The 25,430-nt window shown below is 45.0% G+C and overlaps 1 protein-coding gene across 2 annotated transcripts; it reads right to left on the bottom strand.

The window, feature by feature from the left end:
* Positions 1–3,639: 3,639 nt before the first annotated feature.
* Positions 3,640–25,211, bottom strand: LRRC75B (leucine rich repeat containing 75B). Of its 2 annotated transcripts, XM_063913035.1 has the most exons (4): positions 24,336–25,209; positions 23,938–24,066; positions 18,582–18,694; positions 3,640–9,928 (listed from the first exon to the last, which is right to left on the bottom strand). In XM_063913035.1, the coding sequence occupies exons 1-4, from the start codon at positions 24,603–24,605 to the stop codon at positions 9,454–9,456; spliced, it is 987 nt and encodes a 328-aa protein (XP_063769105.1). In that variant the 5' UTR covers positions 24,606–25,209; the 3' UTR covers positions 3,640–9,453. The 2 variants fall into 2 exon arrangements, with proteins under 2 accessions (XP_063769105.1, XP_063769106.1); XM_063913036.1 differs by lacking the exon at positions 23,938–24,066 and having other exon boundaries at positions 24,336–25,211.
* Positions 25,212–25,430: the final 219 nt, after the last annotated feature.

Below are 25,430 nucleotides of genomic sequence, written 5' to 3'. Positions count from 1 at the left end.
GTCACCTCTGTGCTGTCCCTGTCACCCCTTTCCTGTCCCTGTCACCTCTGTGCTGTCACTGTCACCCCTTTCCTGTCCCTGTCACCTCTTTGCTGGTCCATTCTCCCCTCTGTCCTGTCCCTGTCATCTCTGTCCTGGCCCTGTCTCCCCTCTCTCCTGGCCCTTCTGTCCTGTCATCTCTGTCATGTCCCTGTCACCTCTGCCCTGTTTACTGGCCCCTCTGTTCTGTCCGCTCTGTGCTGGCCCTGTCATCCCTGTCATGTCTCCTCTGTGCCGGCCCTGTCACCCCTGTCCTGTCCCCTCTGTGCTGGCCCTGTCACTCCTGTCCTGTCCCATCTGTGCTGGCCCTGTCTCCCCTCTCTCTTGGCCCTTCTATCCTGTCCCTGTCACCCCCCATCAGTGTTCTGTCCCAGCCATTGTCACCCCCCCATTGTGTTCTGTCCCAGTCACTATTGTCACTCCTTCTCTGTGTTCTGTCACTGTGTCAGCCCCCTCCACCTCGTTCTGTCACAAACACTTTCAACGTGATCGGTATGGTATCTCGCCGCATGGCAAGCCAAAGGTCAGCATATCGACATTGGCAACCCGAGCGGTGGAATGTCAGCAGGGGGGCGGGAACAACAAAGCCTCTTGCGGGCTCAGGTTCTATTCTCCCTCTATGGGTGTCGTCGACGTCCATAGAGGGTGATTCACCTACCTCGCCGGTATACCGGCGGCAGACCGGTGCCCCAGTCGGGATCCCGGCATCAGTATTGTAACAGCCGATATCCCAATGAGCTGTATGCTGACCGCATACCGTGTCATCACCCCTATGTTCTGTCCCAAGCACTGTATCACCCCTCCGTGTCCTCTCACTGTGACCCCCCCCCCCCCCCGTGTTCTGTCCCAGTCACTGTGTCACACACACACACCCTTTTTGTTTTGTTCCAGTCACTGTGTCACCTCCCCCCAGCCATTTTGGAGCTCACGCACCAGCAACTAATCAGGAGTGGCTGCAGTGGCTCACAACTGGCGCCAGATGTGGCATAATGTGTAAAGGGCATTCCATAATGTGTAAGTGGCACAATGTGTAAAGATCATCCAGAATGTGTAAGGGGCATTAATATGTGTTTCATAATGTGTAAGGGGTATTACTGAGTGAGGCATAATGTGTAAGGGGTATTACTGTGTGGCATAATGTGTTCAAAGGAGCATTTCTGTGTGGCATAATTTGAATTGGTGGTACTATTGTGTGCCACACCCCTTCCTTGTGAGACCACACTCTTTTTTGCAACACTATCCCTTTGTGAAGTATGGGGTGGAGGGCGCAAATTTATAGTTTGCAGGAGGGCACCAAATACCCTAGCACCGGCCCTGAATACACTCATGGAGAGATGGACAATAATGTATATACCTCCTAGTGATATATGTGGCTAGAGAAAATGATATTCTGTCCCCTAAACTCCAGGGACCAGAATATTCAGTATACAGAAATATCCAACTGCTTTTATGAGTTTATAGTGTTTAATTACTGCACCATGGCATATGATTCTGGGACATATATATATATTCACTAATATGATGAGACTGTTATTTGTCTCTGCATTTGCAGAGCTAATCTCCCAGAATTCAGCTTGCGTGATTTGCATACATCTCTCACATGAGGTCTCTTCTCATTAGATTTATGGTTCTTATTACGATATGGAACACATATTCAACACATTAGTACAGCAACCTAACGCAGAGTTTCGCTATTAAAGCTTCGTCAGAGTCAAACCGATTGTCTTCCGGATCAGCCTCTTATACCCACTATCAGAGCCGGCCCTAGGCATAGGCAAATTCCTATGGCATTTGGTATGCCTAGGGACACAAGCAGCTTCTGCTGATTAAAATGATATGCGGCATGCCTATATTCTGTGTGTAGCATTTCATAGGCAGATCTGCCACAGTCGCACACAGAATATAGGCATGCCGAATATCATTTTAAATAGAAGAAGCTGCTTGTGCATCTTAGTCACATAGCAATGCAAATAAGACGGATTTTCATAAAAAAGGCGCCCAACATTAGCTTAGCTGCCAGCTGACTGACGCCAGGCATTTCCTGCTCATAGCGTATTGAGGCAAGATGTATGAGGACACATCTGTATCCAGCAGAGACAGAGGTCACAGTGTTAGCGGCTGGGTGTGTGTGAGTGGGTTGGTTGGTTGTGCAATAGTGTTCGGCATATGTGTAAGGGGCATTTTGTGTGTCATGTGTATAAGTGCATTAATAATGTGGGGCATATGTGTAAGGGGCACTATGTGTGTCATTATGTGTATAAGGGCATTAATAATATGTGGCATATGTGTAAGGGACATTATGTGTATATGGACATTAATAAAGGTTGGCGTAATGTGTAAGGCGCATAATGTTTATAAGGACATTAGTAATGTGTGTCATATGTGTAAGGGGCATTAATGTGTGGTATTATGTGTATAAAGGCATTACTAATACATTACTAGTGTGGCATTATGTGTATAAGGTTCTCTACTGTGTGGTGTAACATATAGTAACGACACTACTGTGTGGTCTAATGTGAATATAGAGCATTATGGTGTGGTGTAGTGTGAATAAGGAGCAATTCAGTGTGATGTAATGTGAATAAGGGGCACTACTGTGAGGAGTAATGTATATAAGGTAAAGTGGTACTACTGTGTGATGTAACATTAATTAGGGACACTATCGCATGATATAATGTGAATAAAGTTGCACTACTGTGTGGCATAATTTGAATTGGGGGTACTATTGTGTGGCCATGCCCCTTCCCAGCAAAAACACCCCCCTTTTGGGCTGTGAACCGAATGTGTGCACTGTTCCTATTTAAAATATAAGGAGTAGGAACACCAAAATGAGGACTGCTATGACTGAGGGGTGATGGTGATGGGAAAGGGGTGCAGGGTCAGAGGTGGAACTAGAGGGGGTGCTAGGGGGCACCAGCCAAAATCTTGCCTAGGGCATCATATTGGTTAGGTCTGGCTCTGCCCACTATTAGAACAAGGTAACCAATCTCTTTCTGATCCTTAGTATCACGCTCCTATCTCGGAGCTCCACGTCATGTAGCATCCGCCTCCCTCCCTTGTTTAACGGGAGTTTCTCGAGCCGGGCACTGGATGACGGCATGTGAGGGAGATGACTCATCAGCCTTGTCTAAGCGAGCACCGATATCACGGCGCTGGAACATCATTAATGGGGCTAGATTTCTCATAAATTTATAGATATTATTGTTGAGTATCTTGGGGGGAATCACAAGATGTATATAGTCTCATTGGATCTTATAACAGCTCCCCGGAAAGATAAAAACTTAAGATGAAGAACCATGTCACATGATCAGGATCTTTGTTTAGAGTATGTGTGAATACCAGACATTATTAAGAAACAGAGATTGCAGATAAATGGATGTAATTCACCTATACTGGGTACCAGATATCTTTTATATGATTGATACATCCAAAGTGATTATTACTTCCATACTTTATTGGATTGATGATGATTCTTAGATATAAATATATATGTTCTTGTTTATCTTTATGTTACAGAATAAGAATAAATATGAATAATAAAAGTGAAATTAAAAATGAAATAGATGAAAAAAGCTTTTTATTTTATTTTTAATTCTGCACATACATTTGTTAAATATTTAGCATTTTATTAGATCGACATACAGTATATCATAAGTACAATCTGTAAAATAAGAAAAAATATGAAAAAATATTGGTGAGACTGTGTCAAAGATGTAAGTGCTTCATAGTGATAGTGAAAAAAACAAAATCAAACAAAAAAGAGTGTTTTCGGACACAAATGGAGTTGGGACATAGTCACCGTCTGACAACCTAGGGGTAATGTGTTTAGTAGGTCTGCTCCAGGTTTTGCAGCCCAGCTGGGTACAATGGGGGTAATTCTGAGTTGATCGCAGCAGGAACTTTGGGGTTCATTCCAAGTTGATCGCTCGCTGCCGGTTTTCGCAGCATAGCGATCAGGCTAAAAACCGGCTGTTCTGCGCATGCGTATGGGCCGCAGGGCGCACGCACCAAGTAATTTCACACAAAACTAAGCAATTTTACACAGGGACGAGCGACGCTTTTCAGTCGCTCTGCTGATCGTTGTGTGATTGACAGGAAGTGGGTGTTTCTGGGCGGAAACTGACCGTTTTCCGGGAGTGTGCTAAAAAACGCAGGCGTGTCAGGCTAAAACGCAGGAGTGGCTGGGGAAATGGAGGAGTGGCTGGCCGAACGCACGGCATGTTTGTGACGTCAAAGCAGGAACTAAACGGACTGAGGTGATCGCAATCTGTGAGTAGGTCTGGAGCTACTCAGAAACTGCAGGAAAAGATTTGAGCAGTTCTGCTAATCTTTCGTTCGCTATTCTGCTAAGCTAAGATACACTCCCAGAGGGCGGCGGCCTAGCGTTTGCACTGCTGCTAAAAGCAGCTAGCGAGCGATCAATGGAATGAGGGCCTTTGTTAGCAGTTGGGCAAAACCATGTGCACTGCAGGGGAGGCAGATATAACATGTGCAGAGAGAGTTAGATTTGGGTGGGGTGTCTTCAATCTGCAATCTAAATTGCAATGTAAAAATAAAGCAACCAGTACTTACCCTGCACAGAAACAAAATAACCCACCCAAATCTAACTCTCTCTGCACATGTTATATCTGCCTCCCCTGCAGTGCACATGGTTTTGCCTAACTGCTAACAAAGTTCCTGCTGCTATCAACTCAGAATTACCCCCAATAGTCAGGTAATCAGCAGCACTTAAGAGTTTGGCTTAAACTTCTGCTGGGAACAGAGTTCAGGGCTCCAGATACTGAACAACGCGATAGGCTGGCGGTAGTGGTTAGCGTCAGGATGGCGTGAACAGGAAGGGCCACTGATATCATGTATGTCAGCTATGGGCCAGAGTTGTATACCTGCTACTGTGACTGCGTCATACAGTATTGTACTGCAACTGTAACCTACTGTGATATAAGACCTGACACTTGCTGTGCAGTGACCTGCCAAGCTCCAGTTAATAAACAACCAGCTGTTTTACTGTAGAGGGATTTAACCTTTTCTGTTGCACATTTGTTTTACCCAATGACATGTTAGACTTCACTACGTAGATAGTGCTCTTGCTATACTTTAATACTGCTATTTTTTAAACTAAAAGAAAAGGAAATATAAAGTATCCAGAATGGATGACCTACAAATTGTCAAATTATCCTGCCTGCAACACTTTACAGGCCCATAAGAAGTTCTCTTGAAACAGTTGCTGTTAGGCAGTATCATGTTGATAATTATCATTGTTTATTGAGTTAGGTATTGTATGATGGGCCAAACGGTGATCTATTTGTAAGAAACAATTGATAAATAATTATGTGCATTGATCCCATCAATATATATTCATCAGTTAGTTGGGCACAGCGTATGTCATGTAGCCTAGTATGAGCTGTTCTTGATACTGTATGTTACCTGTGATATGCTATGTAACTATGGGTTCCACCTGCATAACACTGATTTAGAAATTATAAAATGCTTCAGAGGTAAATGCTTCTGCATCCTGCATCACTCTGTGAGGGGGCAGAAGTTAGATCTTATGAGAATTAAGTTTAGTGACCCAATAATACCCCTTTCGTACCCCTTTCACACCGCACAAATAACCCGGTATCGACCCAGTATATTGCTAGGTCGACACGGGTCGCTATGCTGAGTGAAAGGGTTACTCCGGAAATCCCAAGTCGTCTGACCCAGTAATTCAACCCGGATTATAGGAAGGGTTATTCCCGGGTTATTACTGGGTCAGGCGCAGTGTGAACAGGTTACCCGGGTCAGGAAAATACTGTGTATGAGGTAAGGAAAACACTGTGTATGAGAGATGCTTTGAATTATTTGAATTGCTGAAATTGAGTATACCTCACTGTAAGGGTCTCTTTGTGAAATTCCACTACTTGGCTATTGGTGACAACACTCTATATGTAATTTATCATTTGTCAGCCACTTGGCTATTGGTGACAATACTTTATATGTCATTTATAAACTGTCACAAATTGTAGCTACATACAGTATGGAACACTCTGTACCTTTTTGGAAGTTTTTCATTACAAGTTATATTTTAACTTCACATTTTTATTTGACACATATGTGATGAGTGCCCCAGGAAAAGAAAACTTTGTCCCTTGCAGCTTCTTTGCCTAACTTGTAGTTATGCAATGTTTCCAATCTGTGAAGTTTTCATCTAATTACAACCAGTGGAAGGCCCAGAACAGGTTTCCCGGGTCAAAGTTCTGGCCAGCGCACAGCAACGAGAGGTCCAATTGGGACCCCAACCTCCTAGTATGTCTTCTGGAATCCAATGTTACCACTGAGATGTTTTCTTCCAAATCCATCCAGTGGAAGGCCCAGAATAGGCTCCCTGGGTCAAAGTCCTGACCAGCGCATTGCACTGTAAAGTCTGACAGTGACCCTAACCCCACTAAAACATGGCCAGGATTCAACTGGACCACCTTGCGTTGTTTCATCTCAATCAGTGCAGTTTTTTTCAAAATCCATCCAGTGGAAGGCCCAGAACAGGCTCCCCAGGTCAGAGTTGTGCCCGAAACATTCTGCTGTGAGGTCTGACCAACCCCAACCTCCTAGTACAGTGGTTCCCAAACTTTTTTGAGTTACGGTGACCTAGAGTATCCAAAAATATTTCACGGCACCCCTAGGCCAAAAATTTCTTATTGAGAAATTCAGAAATAAAATATGAAATTAAGTAAATTGTGTTTATGTGTAATCTTAAGGTTCAGTTATATGGTGAGGGACAATATTTGCTTCTGTTTGTCCAAATATATTATGATTGGCAGCCACCAGCACTGGTTTAGCCTATTACATTGACCATAAATAATCTAAATTGGTACTGAACCACCAATCCAAGGCACCCCTGCAATTGTCCCGAGGCACCCCAGGGTGCCACGGCACACAGTTTGGGAACCACTGTCCTAGTATGTCCTCTGGGATCTAACATTACTACTCTGTCATGTTTTCTTCCAAGTCCATCCAGTGGAAGACCCAGAACACGCTACCTCGGACAAAGTTCTGGCTGGCACATTTCGCCATGAGCTTCGACCAACCCCAGCCCGCTAGTATGTCTTCTTGGGTCCAATGTTACTACTCTGTGAAGTTTTCTTCCAAATCCATCCAGTGAAAGGTCCAGAACAGGTTTCCTGGATCAAAGTTCTGGCTGGCGCATTCCACCATCTTGTCCGACCAACTTTAACCCCCACAGTATATCTTCTGGAATCTAATGCTATCACTCTGTGAAGTTTTCTTCCAAATCCATCCAGTGTAAGGCCCAGAATAAACTCCCTGGGTCAAAGTTCTGCCTGGTGCATTCCACTGCAAGGTCTGACCGACCCCAACACCCTAGTATGGCTTCTGGGATCCAACATTATCACTCTGTGGAGTTTTCCATCCAGTGAAAGACCCAGAACAGACTCTCTGGGACAAAGTTCTCCCCGGCACATTCTGCCGTGAGGTCCAATCAACCCCAACCCCCTAGTATGTCTTCTAGGATAAAATGTTACCACTCTGTAAAGTTTTCTTCCAAATCCATCCAGTGGAAGGCCTAGAACAGGCTCCCTGGATCAAACTTTTGACTGGCGCATTCCAACATGAGGTCCGACCGACCCCAACCAACTAGCATGTCTTCTGGGATCCAATGTTACCACTCTGTGAAGTTTCCTTCTTAATCCATCCTGTGAAAGGCCCTGAATAGGTTCCCTGGGTCACAGTTCTGGCCGGTGCATTTTGCTATAAGGTCTGACCGGGACCCTAACTCCCCTAAAACCTGGCCAGTATCCAACTGGTGCAGTTTTCTTCCAAATCCATCCAGTGGAAGGCCCAGAACAGGCACCCTGGGTCAAAGTTCTGCCTGGCTCATTCTGCCATGGGGTCCAACCGACCCCATCCCCTTAGTATGTCTTCTGGGCTCCAATGTTACCACTCTGTAATGTTTTCTTCAAAATCCATATAGTGGAAGGGCTAAAACAGGCTCCCTAGGTCAAAGTTCTGCCTGGCGCATTCTGCCGCGAGATAGGATATCAACCCTAACCCCCTAAAACATGGACAGGATTCAACTGGACCACCTCGCGTTGATGATCCAGTTGAATTCCAATCAGTGCAGGGGTGTACGAATGCATAACCGGACAGACAAACAGATCAATGAATTCTGTTAATAAGATAAAGATGTACAAATCTCCTGTGCAACTGAAATTAGCAAACTAACTGAACCAACCTATTTGGTTAGGCAAGCATGATTTGGCAGCGAGTGTCCTCACCTTTGCACTTATCAGCACTAAGGCATGAAGAGAACTCGACTTTATGCAATGAAGATAATACACTTGTTGCTATGGCCACATTTCCCCTGCAGCTAATCCTGATCACACACTTCTCACTTCTTGTGATAACTGCTTGTCATATAATCCCAAGACAAACTCTCAGACTCCTTACACTTACCTTTGGAAGTTTCCTATGCAATATATTACATTACATTAGTAAAACACTGTTTAAGGCTTTTAATAGCGTTGCATGATAAAATGATGAACAATGAATAATAATTTGGGTAAGCAGGGGTTAAGTAATATTACAGTATAATATATTACAATATGCTTACACTCTGATAAGTGATGAGTAACTGTGAAATACACAATGTTGCAATAGTGAACAGCCTGTTTACTGTGATTTCATATTGTAATTGCTTAACAGGTTTATATGGCATTTGAACAGTTTTTAAACCTGATAAAAAAAAAAGTAAAACTTGTATTTTGAAAGCAAACTTCTAAGTTAACCATAAAAGTATCACTGCTTACAAATCCCTTGTTTAGCATTGAAAACACCTCTTTCACTATTCACACACACATTTAAATTATAAACACAAATTCCCTGATTAAAAAGTCAGATTTAGCAGTGATGATACTAAATTCCGCTCAAACAAACTGGTCAAAGAATGTGTTTTACTGTCACTGAAACCTTTAAATGTACAATACTGGCTTTTGTGGTCTTAGTAATATACTGTACATCATTATCGCATATTTTCCTGATGTTTTCTCCCCTGGAGCCTTGCCACTATATGACAGCAGGTGCCCACCCCCACATTTTCCCGGTTTTCCTGACACTGCAGTTTTGTCTCTGCCCAGCTGTGATCACTGTTTCCTATTGTCTAGAGATTAATCAGTACATACAGTGATGAGGCCGGTTCTGAGCTGTGGAGGGCTGCCTTGCCTCAGGGACATTCACCCAGTTGGTGAAAAAGTGTGACACTATGAGATATCTTCATCCAGTACTTGTTCTCCTGGGCTGAAAACTAACTACCTGTGGCACAGTGAGTGTGACATCTGCTCTCTGCTTATGTTAGATGAGACCAATACTGGTTTGAGGAGGGGTCATCTGTCCCTCTCTCCATGGTTTCTATCGTAGGAGGTCTCAGCTGTCCCAAGGCAAAGGGAAAGACATGGAAACCCCTCCCTCAGACAAGTCACTGTCCTGTGCCTCAGGAATGGTGGGAAGCAAATTCTGCTGGCACAGGCGGCGCCTCAAACCTAGGAGCATTGGTTGGGGCATGGAACAGATGTCTACATTGTTGCCCAAATCTACCCATGCCAAAGAGGGAAAGTTGGTATTATCCTTCATGGCTTCGCTGAACTCCTTCAGTGTGGCAAAAGAAAGTCGGTTTCCGTTAAGGGCAAGATGAGTGAGATTGGGGAGAGCTGCAAGAGCCGGCAGGGCCAACCCCAGGGTGCTGTCTGTGAGTTCTGTAAAGCTTAGGTCCACACTGGTAAGGCTATCTCCATGTTCCTGCAAGTATAGGACCACACGATGTATGTCTCTGGGAGATAGGGGGATACCAGAGAGATCCAGAGCTTCAATGTTTGACTTTTCTTGCAGACTGTTCTTCAGACTACCCAAAAGAGAAAAAAATTAGTGGAGGAAGAATATAAGTTAGAACATATAATGTCCATCCAAAAGAAATATTTAATTCTGGATGTTCACTAAAGCAAGATAATATAAATTTCTACTTTCTTGTAGGCCAGTGTTACTCTTATCCATACACCCCAAAGGCTCCAACAATGTAGAAGAGTGCCCAACTCACCCACTAAAGTGGGTCTTCTTCAAATTAATAGCAGTGGTAATTAACATTTGCATTAGTGATAAATTCGTAGTGGTACCGATAACGGGTGTGGTTCATCAAATCGACAGTGTCTAGGTCGACAATGTTTAGGTCGACCACTATAGGTCGACAGTCACTAGGTCGACATGGATGGAAGGTCGACAGGGTTTCTAGGTCGACATGTGCTAGGTCGACAGGTCTAAAGGTCGACATGAGGATTTTTTTTTTTTTTTTGTGTCGTTTTCTTCGTAGAGTGACCGGGATCCCAAATTAGTGCACTGCGTCCCCTCGCATGGCTCGCTTCGCTCGCCATGCTTCGGGCATGGTGCCTTCGCTCCGCTACAGCTTAGCTCGGCACACTTTACCGTTCCAATCGTAGTCCACGTGGATCGTTAAGTATGAAAAAATTCAAAAAAAGAAAAAAATATGTGAAAAACTCATGTCGACCTTTAGACCTGTCGACCTAGCACATGTCAACCTAGAAACCCTGTCGACCTTCCATCCATGTCGACCTAGTGACTGTCGACCTATAGTGGTCGACCTAAACATTGTCGACCTAGACACTGTCGATCTTCAGACCGGATCCCATCGATAACACAGTTGTCTAAGTCAGACAAACAGTAGTAGGTTGGAAAGGTGTAGTTTTAGGGGGTCATTCCGACCCGATCGTTCACTGCAGTTTCTCGCAGCGCAGTGATCGGGTTGGAACTGCGCATGCACCGCACACAGCTGTTGTTGCCTAGCGATCACCTCTGAGGCAAAGGCAGTCGCTGGGCGGGAGGGGGCTGGACGGTGGCATTAAGCCGCCATTTAGGGGGCGCGGTCCGGCCAACGCAGGTGTGGCTGGACCGTTGGGGGGGGGGGGGGGGCTGGAGCAGCTGCGTGACATCACACGCAGCCGCTGCGGGCCGGGGAGCGATAAGTAGCTCCCGGCCAGCACACTAAAGCTGCGCTGCCGGGAGCTACTCTTGAAGTGTGAAGGCATCGCCGCTGTGCAATGCCTTTGCACTTCTGCAGGGGTTGGGGTGGGGGGGGGGGGGCGTTACTGACATGCGGGGCCGACTAGCCATGTGCTGGCCACCCCCCCACATGTCAGTGTGAATGATCGTATACGATCAACATGGAATGACCCCCTTAGTGTCTTCAGGGGCCCTGCGGGATCAGGGTAATCCAAGACAAAGGTAAGTAGAATATCATATTTTATGTTGATCTTACAGACTTTGAAATTCGGAAAGAGCAAGTTAAATCACCATTTGAAAAATAATAAATCAAATTCTGTGCATTAAGAAATTAAATAATATACATTAAATAACTGGTTTGATTATATGTTACTAAATATTTCTACAGTGCTCTCTTTCACTGCCATATGTTGAGGCAGGTGTTCTCTAACTACACGCAGGCAGAGTTTGAACAATAGTTTTGTGAACTTGATGTACAGAACTGTGTGTCTGATGTATTCATACAGAGGGATAGTGCAAGTGCTGTCATAGCTACTCATGCAATTATGTGCAAGGGCGGGGCAAGTGGGGCACGTGCCCTGGGCACCAGTGCAGAGGGGACACTGGGCCAGATGCTTGTTTGTCAAATTAGTATTGACCCACAAAATCCCAAAGCCCACAACATACTCCTGCACAATGTATTTCAGCGAGTCCCGAATAAGCAGGATCAAGGTAGGGACCCAGTGGGTCCACTGCAGTGATAGCAGCTCTTCCTGAAGTAGCTCTTTGAAGAGAAGTGACTGTAGGAAGAGTATCTACCCTGGCATCATCTACCCTGAAGTGGATATCATGATGACGGGATGCTGCCCGGGTCAGAGGAGCTGAGAGCAGAGTGAAGAATACCGGAAGTGGTAAGGTAAGTAGACTACTGGGGCGGAACAGATAAATAGGGGGTCTTGGTGTCTGGAGCATGTTGTAGCAATTACAGCCTGCTGTCAGGGAAAGGTGTTGACTGGATCATATTGTGATGGGGGAGGGTTCTTTTTTTTTGTCTTACATTGGAGAACATACAGCAAGGAGGGAGGGGTATGTAAGAAAAAAAACATATATGAAGAAAGTGAGCAGTGTCTGAAAAAGCACATGGGTAGAAGATTGGTCTATAGTACAATATGGAAATTACTAAAAAGGAGGGAGTTTCTGGTGCACATTGAACATTATGATAATATTACTGATGGGGTAGCTGAGTAGCATAGTAACAAATAGACAAGGTGGGGTGTAGCACAAAAAAAAGGTAATGGGGGGTTATTGTTTGGAGCGCATTAATTATTGTAATTACTGCTGGCAATGAGTGAGGAGTGCATTAAAGAACATACAGAAAGTGTGTGTGTGTGTGTGTGTGTGTGTGTGTGTGTGTGTGTGTGTGTACAAAAATGTACAAAAATGAAGGGGTGAATCCAGATATAGGGGGGTACAAACAGACAAGCAAGGGCACATACAGACCTGAAAGGGCACAAGCAGGCATGGAGGGGCACATGCAGGGGCAAACACAGAGGCGGACTGAGGGGGGACACTGGGGAAGCGCCCCCCCCCCCCCCTCCTCTCTCAAAGAGTCTCTCATACTTTAATCACTGCAGCAGTGCAGAACAGGAACTTGCACTGCAAGCCGGATGAAGGTGGAGTCCGAGCAGGGGGTAGGGAAACACTGCAGCAGCATGGGAGAGGGGAGGGAGAGGAGCTGCTGCTGACAGTGTATCCAGTGTGACAATGAGTGTACAGCAGCCAGCCTATAAAGTAAGGGAGATTCAGAGAGGGTGCACTGTCTATAATATGTACAGTATGCATCTGTATAAGTGTGTGACTATGTATGTGTAAACAGTGTATGTATATGCATAGTTGTGTGGTTGTATGTATATGTGTGTGTGCCACTATATAATGTATGTGTATACTTTAGGTTTATTACTGTATGTATGTATGCAAAGTGTGTGACTTGTATATATGTGTGTGACTGTGTATGTAAGTATGTATGTATGTATGTATGTATGTAGTTAGATGTATAAGTGCGTGACAGTACATATATATGGATGTGAGTGACCGTTTATATGTATGTATGTGTGTGTGTGTGTATATATGTGTGTGTATAGGGATAGTGCAATGTATGTGTATGCGCTGCAGTGTCCCGCAGGGAGGACAGTTAGGGAGAGAACGCTCTTGCCTGCTATGTGCGCAATGCAGTGAGCAGCTCAGTAGCTGGGGAAGTGATGTACACATACCCTGCCTGAAATGAAAATGTGGTGTGATGTGTGCACACTTTTCATGTATGTACCTAAGTCTTGTGACCAAGAACCCTAACCCTATTTCACAAATGTAGCTCTTTTGTGCCCCCCCAGTCTTAAGGTCCCTGGCCCCTCTAAAGCCTTAATCCAGCTCTGGGCACATACGGACATAGAGAGGCACATAATGATATATGCAAGGATGAGACAAGGAAAAAAATGTAATATGGATAGCATATTATAAACAGAACACATTATGATTGTAATAGTTATATTTGCATAAAGGCTATATAGATATATAAACCTTAGGATTAGAGTATTTTATAGAGAAGGTTAACAAGGTGAAAACAGAAAATTGACAATTATTATTCCATGTCAATTATCTTTTCTAACTATGGACCAAGTTATCTTCTCTATAAAATATTTTTGGAGTTTAAATATTTGGATATACAGGGTCTGATTCTGAGTTCTATGCTATGTAGATATTCATATTATACTAGCATTACTACTGCACATATAATCTATCTATCTATCTATCTATCTATCTATCTATCTATCTATCTTTTATTTATGTGTATTTGCTTGTGTGCATGTTTATATTTGTGCCATATTTATATATTTTTTATTTTGGGAAACCCCCCTCTAGAATGGTATACCATCGCATCCAGGCCAGCGTTGCAGTACAACAGCAGCTACAAGCTGATATAAAGCTTCAAAGAAATACAGCTGGCAGGTGGAAAAATGACTTGTGCCACTGAAAGGTAGGACGATTTTAAGAAATAAAAATGTTGTAGAATGGTAGTTTTTTTTTTTCTGAGATATTGGATAGGGTATTTCTGTGAGTGAAATATGGCACCAGGAGCAGTGGTGGGATCCCCTGTATTCCTGTACCAGATAAAATGTGAAACAGTAGCCCAATTTAAGAATTTACCAAGAACAGTTTTCAAGAGGTGCCATTTTTTTTATTTGCCCTGAGCACTATAAACCCTAGTTACGCCTTGCTCATATGTATTATTTTACCAATATAAAACCTGCTAATGGCTTGTAAAGTTTTTGATAAATAAATGTATAATGAATAACAATTTGGGTATCATAATCAAGGGTTAAGTATCATTGTACTATAATGTATTACAGGATGCTTGCATTAGTGATGAGAATCTGGGCAATACACAATGCGTAATTTGTTTGTTTACTGTGCTTTCATGCTGTAATTGCTTAACAAGCTTCTATGGAATTTGGACAGCTTCTACACCCCATACAAAGAGGCAAAGGCGGAACTACCGGCAGGGCAAGCAGTGCGTTGCACTGGGGCCCGCCTCTGTCCAGGGGCCCAAGCATGTAATGAGTCAAACTGACTCATTACATGCCGCTGTGCGCTGCGGGCAACCGCTGCCCGCAGCGCACAGCCGCCCACAGAGGAGAAGAGCAGCGGCACGGACGGGGGAAGGAGGAGGACGGAGGTGAAGGAGGGAGCCGCAGCAGCGCTTTGTTACTGGTGGAGGCGCTGCTGCTGCCCCTCTGCTTCACTATAGGCTGTCTTCCGAGAACAGCCTATAGTGAAGCAGGGGGGCAGCAGCAGCAGCGCCTCCACCAATAACACAGCGCTGCTGCGGCTCCCTCCTCCACCTCGTCTACTGCCCGGGAATTGTCAAGCTGCACGAGGAGCCTGAGCCAGCGGAGAGGGTAAGTATGATTCTACTTTCTTTCTTTCTATTTCTTTCTTTCTTTCTTTCTCTTTCTTTCTTTATTTCTTTCTGTCTCTTTCTTTCTTTATTTGTTGGGACTGCCTGCCGCTATGTGTAAAAATGGGGGACTGCCTACCGCAATGTGTAAAAAGGGTGGACTGCCTGCCGCTATGTGTAAAAATGGGGGACTGCCTGCCGCAATGTGTAAAAAGGGGGACGCTGTCTGCCGTTATGTGTAAAAAGTGTACGCTGTCTGCCGCTATGTTTAACAAGGGCACGCTGTCTGCCGTAATGTGTAAAAAGTGCACGCTGTCTGCCGCTATGTGTAACAAGGGCATGCTGTCTGCCGTTATGTGTAAAAAGGGGACGCTGTCTGCCGCTATGTTTAACAAGGGCACGCTGTCTGCCGTTATGTGTAAAAAGTGTACGCTGTCTGCCGTAATGTGTAAAAAGTGCACGCTGTCTGCCGCTATGTGTAACAAGGGCACGCTGTCTGCCGTTATGTGTAAAAAGGGGACGCTGTCTGCCGTAATGTATAAAAAGGGGGACGCTGTCTGCCCTAATGTGTAAAAAGGGGACACTGTCTGCCGTAATGTGTAAAAAGAGGAATCTGTTCGCTGTAAGGTGTAAAAGGGTCTCTACCTGGTGTAGTGGTGCTACTGTGCGGCGTAATTTGAAGAATGGAGACTACTGTGCACCGTTTTAGGAATTGGTATTATTTTGTGGCCACACCCCTTCCCCGCGAAGCCACGCCACTATGTATTTTTGCGCGCGCCTGCGGCGCGCACTGCCCCTGTTTTGCATGCAGGGGTTGGGCTCCGATGCCGTTTCTTGCACACAGTGCTAAAATGTCTAGTTACGGCACTGTTGCTAGGTATCCATTTCTCTGGCCCTGAGCAGGTCCCCCTCACCAGATCCTCTCAAGGGGTGAGGGGGTGGACTTGGATGGGATGGGGGGCCCAAAGCATTTTGTCGCACCTGGGCCCACCGCTTGCTAGTTCTGCCACTGCAAAGAGGAACTTGTAGTTCCAAAGAAAACTGGTCAAAGAATGTGTTTTTACTGTCGCTGAAACCTCTCTGGTCTTTTATTACATCTTCTGTAGGCAATGCAACAGTCTGCAAATACACAGAAGCATGTGTGTGAGGTGACAGTAACTATACATGCTCCACACTAGCAGTAAAAATCTGCTGAATGGAAACCTAGAGTTCCCCTGTGTGCGGCCCAGAGAAAAAAGAGGGGTTCTGAGATTTATTTTTATAATGTTAGTTTAATGCGGTGTGATCTTCTGTTGCAAAGTGAACCATGTGGAAAGAATAAGAAGTATGCCTTGTGTTCCGTTTATAATGATGTTAAGGGGAATGTAGCCATTATCCCACTGCTAAGCATGCAGACAAGCAGAATCCTGGTATTCTTTTTCTTCTTTCTAGATAGTTTGCTCAGTATCAGAGGATCACTTCACATTAAGCTAACAAATGGCCCTCATTCCGAGTTGATCGCTATCTGCTTTCGGTCGCAGCGCGACGATTAGGTGAAAAAGCGGCATTTCTGCGCATGCGTACGGGCCGCAGTACGCACGCGCTAAGTACTTTCACACAAAACTATGCAGTTTTACAGAAGGCCGAGCGACGCTTTTCTGTCGCTCTGTTGATTGGTGAGTGATTGACAGGAAGTGGGTGTTTCTGGGTGGTAACTGACCGTTTTCCGGGAGTGTGCTAAAAAACGCAGGCGTGTCCGGTAAAAACGCAGGCGTGCCTGGGGAAACGGGGGAGTGGCTGGCCGAACGCAGGGCGTGTTTGTGATGTCAAAGCAGGAACTAAACTGACTGAGGTGATCGCAAGGAAGGAGTAGGTTTGGAGCTACTCAGAAACGGCATGAAAATTTTTACGTGCAGTTCTGCTAACCTTTCGGTCGCACTTCTGCTAAGCTAAGATACACTCCCAGAGGGCGGCGGCTTAGCGTTTGCACTGCTGCTAAAAGCAGCTAGCGAGCGATCAACTCGGAATGAGGGCCAATATCTCAGAAAACTGCATACTCAGTCTTTTTAACTGCATGCCCTAAAAATGTGGGAGGAGGTTCAGTGATATTTAGTGAAGTGGGGTTTACAGGATAACAATGAACAATGGCCCTCATTCCGAGTCGTTCGCTCGGTATTTTTCATCGCATCGCAATGAAAATCCGCTTAGTACGCATGCGCAATATTCGCACTGCGACTGCGCCAAGTAATTTAACAATGAAGATAGTATTTTTACTCACGGCTTTTTCATCGCTCCGGCGATCGTAATGTGATTGACAGGAAATGGGTGTTACTTGGCGGAAACACGGCGTTTTATGGGCGTGTGGATGAAAACGCTACCGTTTCCGGAAAAAACGCAGGAGTGGCTGGAGAAACGGGGGAGTGTCTGAGCGAACGCTGGGTGTGTTTGTGACGTCAAACCAGGAACGACAAGCACTGAACTGATCGCACAGGCAGAGTAAGGTTGAAGTTACTCAGAAACTGCAAAGTAGTTTGTAATCGCAATATTGCGATTACATCGGTCGCAATTTTAAGAAGCTAAGATACACTCCCAGTAGGCGTAGGCTTAGCGTGTGTAACTCTGCTAAATTCGCCTTGCGACCGATCAACTCGGAATGAGGGCCAATGTATTTTACGGCAATGGTTTATAAATAAAAAATTGTACGTTTGGTGTGTAATGGACCCTTATGGTATTGTATATATTGCTATAGTTTAGACTGAGTTTTTGTGACGTATATGGGGGGTCATTCCGAGTTGATCGCTAGTGAAAAATGTTTGCAGCGCAGCGATTAAGTGAAAAACCATCACTTCTGCGCATGCGTATGTGGCGCAGTGCGCATGCGCGACGTACTTTCACAATGGGCGATGTATTTTTACACAAGATCAAGCAACGCTTTTCAGTCGCAATGCCAGCCGGAGTGATTGACAAGAAAGGGGCGTTTCTGGGTGTCAACTGACCGTTTTCAGGGAGTGTTCCAAAAAACGCAGGCGTGCCAGGAAAAATGCAGGCGTGGCTGGCCGAACGCAGGGCGTGTTTGTGACGTCAAATCCGGAACTGAATGGTCTGAAGTGATCGCAAGTGCTGAGTAGGTCTGGAGCTACTCTAAAACTGCACAACTTTTTTTTGTAGCCGCTCTGCAATCCTTTCGTTCGCACTTCTGCTAAGCTAAGATACACTCCCAGAGGGCGGCGGCTTAGCGTTTGCACGGCTGCCAAAAACAGCTAGCGAGCGATCAACTCGGAATGACCCCATTGAGAGTTCCAAGTGACTACTTTTCCTAATTTTGGCTACACGTTGTAGATCCAGTTTGGATTTTTGTGTAGTTTTGGTAATCAGGATAGAGCATTTCTATGATAACAAAAATATATTTGTGTACAGTACAGTGTCACTGAAAATGCACCATCATGACAATCATAAAAGCGAAATGGGCATACTGTAAATACACATTTATTTGTTTCACATATAATGGCTACGTATATATTTGCAGGTTCATTTCCTTATGTCCTCTAATCTTCCCACTTTCGTTTTTACTTACCATGTCATACTCTTTCTTTGAGGTAGACTGTGCCGATGCCACTTTGAGTGTGGTGTCAAGTGGTAAAGGAGCTGCCGGCAGATGCGATCTGTAGATTTCATTTGGTCATGTTCCTACAGGAAATGTAATTACATATTGTACATAGGCACTCTAGAAAACATATTTACATATAACGCATAGTAATAAGTAATATGTCAGTGACATTCTGGCTAAAAAAACAGTATGGCAACAGAATAGAAGGCAGGAAAAAACAACCCATACACTCAACCTTTCACAATCATTAGCCAGTGATCTTCAGCCAGTGATTAAGGCTCATCTATAAACCAGAAAACAATATTTGAACCTGGTTTTCCTTTTCATTGCTGAAGTATGCTGACATTTCTGATGCCGGGCTTCCGACGCGGAGGGTAACGCAAGCTATAGCTGCCGTTACCCTATAGAAGCCTATGGACTTCTTTCATGATCTATGTGAGGGATCCGATCGGATCCCTCTCAGCATGCCCCAGATGGACTCCCGGGACCCATACCCAGAAGCCCAGTGACCGATGCACTGCTGCAGAAAGGTGTCTCTCTAGAAGCATTGGGACAGGGACCTTATTGAATTGTTACTATGGGGCCCACAAAGTTCTTGCTATGTCCCTGAGTAGGTCTCTTAAGTAAGTGGTCATTCACTGACACACTTTTGCAGTTACATATAAATGGCTTTACATGTTTGAGCTTAATATTACTTTATGTTTTGCAGTCATTTATTCACTAGCAAAAGACATGATGAAACCAGGGGCTCATCTAGAGAGGAGACCCATGTGCAGGCTCCAACTGGGCCCCCTCTGCTGTTGCCGGCAGCGCCGCAGCTCTGGGCAGGAGGGTCACTAGGCAACCCTAGCGCTGTCCCAGAGTCTAGTGCGCATGCGCAGGTCTCTGGGAAACTGGCGCAGCTGCTATTTTCCCAGCGATTTCCTTACTGCGCATGCGTGAAACACCAGGAAAATGGGGATTTCTGCAGCACTACTGGTGCCGACGTGGGGTAAGTATTGAAAAAAATGGGTGCAGAGTGTGTGCCGATTATAAATATGCCAGTGGATGAAACCTAAATATGCTTCTTTACCAGCTGCTAAATAATAGAAAAGCATCTACTTTGAGCTGTCAGATTGTTGAATGATGTATCTATCCTACAATCAAGCATGACATTCTGTTACTGGTTGTTCTAGTGAGCAGATGTATTTCTATTATTATTAATTGATACCATGTGTGATCATTGCTGTGTATAATGTGTTTGGCACTGCTCAGTTTTATGCATGGAAAATTGCTAGGTATATTATGTAAAATCCATTTGGCATAACTCAGGCATACTGTAGCTGAGACTGACATTGCTTGGGGAAGGCTGGTTATAATATGTGACCCAACATAACTATTTAAACACATTATAAAATGTATTCCAATCAGATTTATGCTGGGCTATAGAACAACATTTTTAGAGGGGTGGGATACCAATCTGTCCTCCTATGGGCCCTGTTCTGCCACATGGTCTTAACTAAGCATGCTGATAGGAGATGATAGTAAATGCAGGTAGTGGTAGAATTACTATCGATACAAGGGCTCAATGGATGGCCAGAACTATTACCTCCGGACCCCACACCTTCTGCACGGTGTTAGCTATGTCACTGTGGTAAACTCTGTAATGTATACAGTATGATATCCCGGCGATCAGGATGCTAGCGTTCACATGAACGACCCCGGCATCCGGAAGCTGAGAATCCTGACACCTCTGGGGGGTAAGTACATTATTCCCCCCTCCCCTTATCCTAACCCTCCTGGGGTGGCAGCTAGAGCTAAACCTAAGGGGGTGCTGTCTATGGCTAATCACCCCCCTAGCAACTAACTCTACTCCCCTTCCCCCAGTGCCTAACCCTAACCCTCCCTTCCTGGGCTCTAACCCTAATACCCACCCCGATACTTACCTTTGGGATGGCGGCTGTTGGTGTCCCAGCACCAGTTTCTTGATCGGTGTCGGGACTGCGGCATTGCTCACGTGACCGCCGGCATCCCAACTGCCGGAATGCTTAATGCATCCCATATACAGTAGCACTTCAGCTTCTTGCTGCATTAGTGGCCAGCCAAGCAAAGTAATTTCAGCCCAGAATACTTCTACCAGACCCAACATCCTCACTAACTACCAAGTCAGAGACTGCAGGCCTCTTAACTGTCTCGACCTTGAAAGAAGCTGAGCTTATGAGAACATGGGTGTTGTTGATAAGAAAGGGGGCAAAGCTGATCAGAATTTGGGTACTATTTTGCAGAATGAAGAGTGTGTTGTGTAAATTTGTGGCAAGGTTGGCACGGATTGGGGTAGTGCTTATTTTGTTTAGTTTTGCTTGAGCAAATGTTCGAAGGTGCGTCACTGGTCTCACCCTTCACTTTGAAGAACTATGTTTTTATTATGTCAATTGTTGGATGTATCTGTCCTTGCTTTTATTTTGTATCTTATAAATTGCCTAATATAAGTAGTTAAAATGCAATACAATTGCATTATGGGGGTTATTCAGAGTTGTTAGCAAACCAAAAAAAAGTTAGCAATTGGGCAAAGCCATGTGCATTGCAGGTGGGGCAGATATACTATGTGTAGAGAGATATTCAATTGAAGTAGGATCCATTCCGACATGCATTTGTCGGAATGGATCCGACAAGGGCTATTCAATGACCATCTCAATCCGACTTTAAAAAAAGTCGGATTGAGATGAGGGTGTTGAGAGGGGAGAGACCAGCGAGGAGACGGGGGAGAGCCGCGCTACAGCAGCGTTGTAGGAGGATGTGGCACTGCTGCCAGACCTCACAGAAGCATCCACCCGGCTCCAGCAAGCGAGACCTCGCTTGCTAGAGCCGGGTGGATGCTGCCATGAATGGCGGCTGTGCCACATCCTCCTGCATATGCTGTGCTGTAGCCACTGCTCTCCCCGTCTCCCCGCAGCTCTCCCCCGTCTCCCCGCTGGTCTCCCCCCTCTCCTCCTCTCAGCTCCCTCATCTCAATCCGACTTTTTTTAAAGTCGGATAGAGATGGTCGGAAACAGGGCCAAAACCTGTCGGATTTGGCCCCATTTCCGACACAAGCACGCGGATCGGCAGCTATTCCGTCGATCCACGTGCTTTCTGACAAGTCGAATTCCCAGACTTGTCGGATAAAAAAAGCCGGGGATTGAAAAGGTCGGAACCCCTTTCCGACATGAAAAAGTCGAAAACTGACGTCTTTCCGACAAGACGGCAGTTTCGACTTCAATTGAATATACCCCTTAGATTTGAGTGGGTTATAATGTTCCTGTGCATGATAAATACTGGCTGCTTTATTTTTACACTGCTTGTTTCTCCGCAGCACCCCGGGAATGCGCTCTGAGTTCAGTATTAGAGATGTAATAGCAAAATCTCCGCGAGAGCCCGCAGTCTCCCCTTTTAGGGGCCATGAATCTACTCCATCCTTCGGCTCATCCTCCAGACTGCTCTTCTCTGCTCACCCGGCCGCCCATCGCCACCTCCTACCACCATGCACCAACTGTCCAGTATAGCAGATGCCTATAGTGCCTTAGTAAGAGTTACCTATTCTAACTGCACAAAATGGTCACCCTTAGCATTACGTATATATGTACACACAGCTAGTGCCTTCCCAATGGAATGTCTCCGTACTTGCAAACCAAATCGCATCACCTGTATATATGACAACATATATTACTGGATGGTTTCAATGCGGTAACTAGTAGTCATTACATTGTTGGATTTGATGTTGGAAGACCAGCAACCATTCGATGCTGGGTTTCCAAGGTCCATCCCTATTGCTTTCCCTCTCTCAATGCTCCCTCCCCTGACCCCTCCTTACAGAGATCTGGCATTAGTGGCTGCTCACAATATACCATTTTCTACACAAAGGGAGAGCTGGTATGTTAATACACTGTATTAGAAAAAACTTCTCTCCCCCTTTGTGTAGAAAAATGTACAGTATACTGTGAGCGGTCCCTACTGCAAGACCGCCAGTAGGGATGGCCAATCGGTGATTCCATTTTGATCTTTTACGGTAGATCGATACAGGATCGGCATCTCTGTATTTAATACCGAGAATGATTGTGAAAATAATATTGATCTTCTCCAGGATTGATATTCTTTTTGCACATGGACATGATTCTCCCGCTACAGGACTTTGGTGCATCAGTTCAGGCAACGGGGTGAGGAAGAACAGAATTAAACCCAATTGTTTTCCGAGCTACTTCCAGTCTGTGAGGCGTATTTTGGTCACCTCCTATGCGCTAAACAGTTTGGAAATATGAAATTAAATATATTCTTGCTACTCAAAAGAGGGGTCCTCATGTAATTTATGATACTTTGTTCTGCCTTCATTATAGATATTTGACTACATTTTCCCACCTTATTGCATTCACTCTTTATCTCCTGTTATTCCACATGTACACTATCTATCTATCTATCTATCTATCTATCTATCTATCTATCTATCTATCTATCTATCTATCTATCTAATCTATCTAATCATCTGACTGCTCACGAATGTTCAAGAATGTGCTTATTTTGTGTGAGGTAAAAACATGTCTGTACATTAGATTGTGTTGGCGATAGCTGGTGTGTGTATGTGACAGGACAGTGTCCTGTTGTGTGGAAAATGGAGTTATAGAGGAAGACATATATTAAAAGCTAGGGTCCCCATAAGCAATGAGTATTGAAGTGAGGTGCATATGGATAGTGGTGCCAAATATTCATCTCAGTGGTGTTGTCTATATTTTTATCATGCTTATTTCAATATTTTATTTCTATTGTTCTCTGTTCTCCTGCATGCCATCTATTGAGATTTTATTTAACGTTTATTTAATGCTATTTAATGTTGTCTGGGGCATCTTTTCCTCACAATGTATGTCTGTGTTTTTCTTACGACTCACCTCTCTGATTGGTTCCCTACCTACCCTGATCTCTATATTTGACTCCACCCCTCCCTCCTCTGCCAGTCTCCACCCTCACAAACTATAACATGTCTTATAATTGATATTCAGTATCAGCCTTTAGTGTTTCTGGAAGGTTTCATCCTCTAAGCACAGGAGTGCTGGATGAAAACCTACATAACATTGTGTATATATGTATAGTATGCAGGAAATGATTTATATACATTATTCATACCATTCTAAATAACAAGTAAAAATTATACTGCTCATAGATTCCAAAAATGTTATACAAAAAAAAACCCTAAACAAATGTATAACATGATGCAAATTCTAGCAAAATACAATGTTAGACTACAAAGGAAATTGAGAGAAACAGGCAATGGTTGGGTCAGTATGCTCAGAGTTGGCGAATACTTTTTAACTCCTACCTTCCTGGGGCACTGCAGTTCCCTGGCCAGGCTGAGCAGCAGTTCATGGGAGATGGGATCCACCAGGTTAAGGAAAGTGACATGCCTGTATAAGATGTCATTGAGGAATGTGCCCTCCAGACCCAGGTCCTACAGAGACAGAAGAATAGAGGGTCACCACTCTGTGGGCCAAGGTTATGATGAACTGGGAAACGCTGATCTAGGATTACACGTATGGACTTTTATGGACTTTAGTGCGAAGTATTACCAGGTGCTGGTATATGGAAGATGTGCACGGTAAAGTCATGCTTACATCAGGTGTTGATAGTATTTTATCCACAATGAATGACCAATATATGGAATAGGATCAATACAGGCTGGTTCAGGACTGGACACAGAGTGGCCCTCGGGCTCCCTACCTTGCGGAGCAGTTTCAGAACATGCAACGCCCGATCTTGCTTGTGGTCCCGGAGCAGCGCCTGTATATCTCGTATCCATGCTGCTCTCCTCACATAAGGAGCCGGCTTGTTTCTCCGCAGCACCCCGGGAATGCGCTCTGAGTTCAGTATTAGAGATGTAATAGCAAAATCGCCGCGAGAGCCCGCAGTCTCCCCTTTTAGGGGCCACGAATCTACTGCGTCCTCCGGCTCATCCTCCAGACTGCTCTGTCTGCTCACCCGGCCGCCCATCGCCACCTCCTACCACCATGCACCAACTGTCCTGTATAGCAGATGCCTATAGTGCCTTAGTAAGAGTTACCTATTCTAACTGCACAAAATGGTCACCCTTAGCATTGCGTATATATGTACACACAGCTAGTGCCTTCCCTATGGAATGTCTACGTACTTGCAAACCAAATCGCATCACCTGTATATATATGACCACATCTGTACAGCAACCCTCCAGCTACTGCTTAAGCGTCAAGTAACGGGTCACCCCAATGCATATAAGGCTATTGCCAAGCACTGGGAGCTGTCCACACCAGGAGTGCTGAAGCGGCGCTTGTGGAGTGTGTCCCGCTCCTGCTACTGTGTGCGGCTGGTGTCCCGCTTCTGCAATGTATGGTGTGCGGCTGTTGTCCAGGTCGTGCTATGTGTACGGGGGGCTAAGGGACAGGGGCCCACCCAGTGCTCGTGTGATACTGTGCTGCTGGTTCTGCTGCTGTGTGTAGTCAGATTGTGTGTCTGTCTGGAGACGCCTGTCTTCTGTTTGTTTATATCAGATTCCAGTTTCTGACCAATCCAAAGCTGCTATGTGTGTAGTGAAGGGGGATGGTAGGAAGCAGGGTGTCTGGGATGGTGGAGGGAATAGAAAAGGGAGGGCTAGCAACATGTCTGAGGAGAGAGTGGATAGGGAGGGCAGTATGTCAGGGTGGGAGAAGGCAGGGCTGCTGTCTGCCGTGTAAACAAGAAAGTCACGCAGAGAATGCTAGACTACCACAAAATCGACATATATTTCTTTCTATATTTATACTATTTTATATAATCTACTCATTGATGTGTGTTTTCCTAACA

Source organism: Pseudophryne corroboree, chromosome 1 (assembly GCF_028390025.1).
Source record: "Pseudophryne corroboree isolate aPseCor3 chromosome 1, aPseCor3.hap2, whole genome shotgun sequence".
Classification (NCBI taxonomy): domain Eukaryota; kingdom Metazoa; phylum Chordata; class Amphibia; order Anura; family Myobatrachidae; genus Pseudophryne; species Pseudophryne corroboree.
The sequence above is the reverse complement of the archived record's forward strand: the minus strand, read 5'-3'. Positions and strand labels throughout refer to the sequence as shown.

What these genes read in the sequence shown, in the direction of transcription:
- LRRC75B (XM_063913035.1), bottom strand. Translation starts at nt 24,605, where the DNA reads ATGGGCGGCCGGGTGAGCAGACAGAGCAGTCTGGAGGATGAGCCGGAG. An exon ending in AACTGCAGTGCCCCAGGAAG is followed by an intron (nt 18,695 to 23,937) that starts GTAGGAGTTAAA and finishes CATTTCCTGTAG; the next exon opens with GAACATGACCAAATGAAATC. An exon ending in CAAAGAAAGAGTATGACATG is followed by an intron (nt 9,929 to 18,581) that starts GTAAGTAAAAAC and finishes TCTTTTGGGTAG; the next exon opens with TCTGAAGAACAGTCTGCAAG.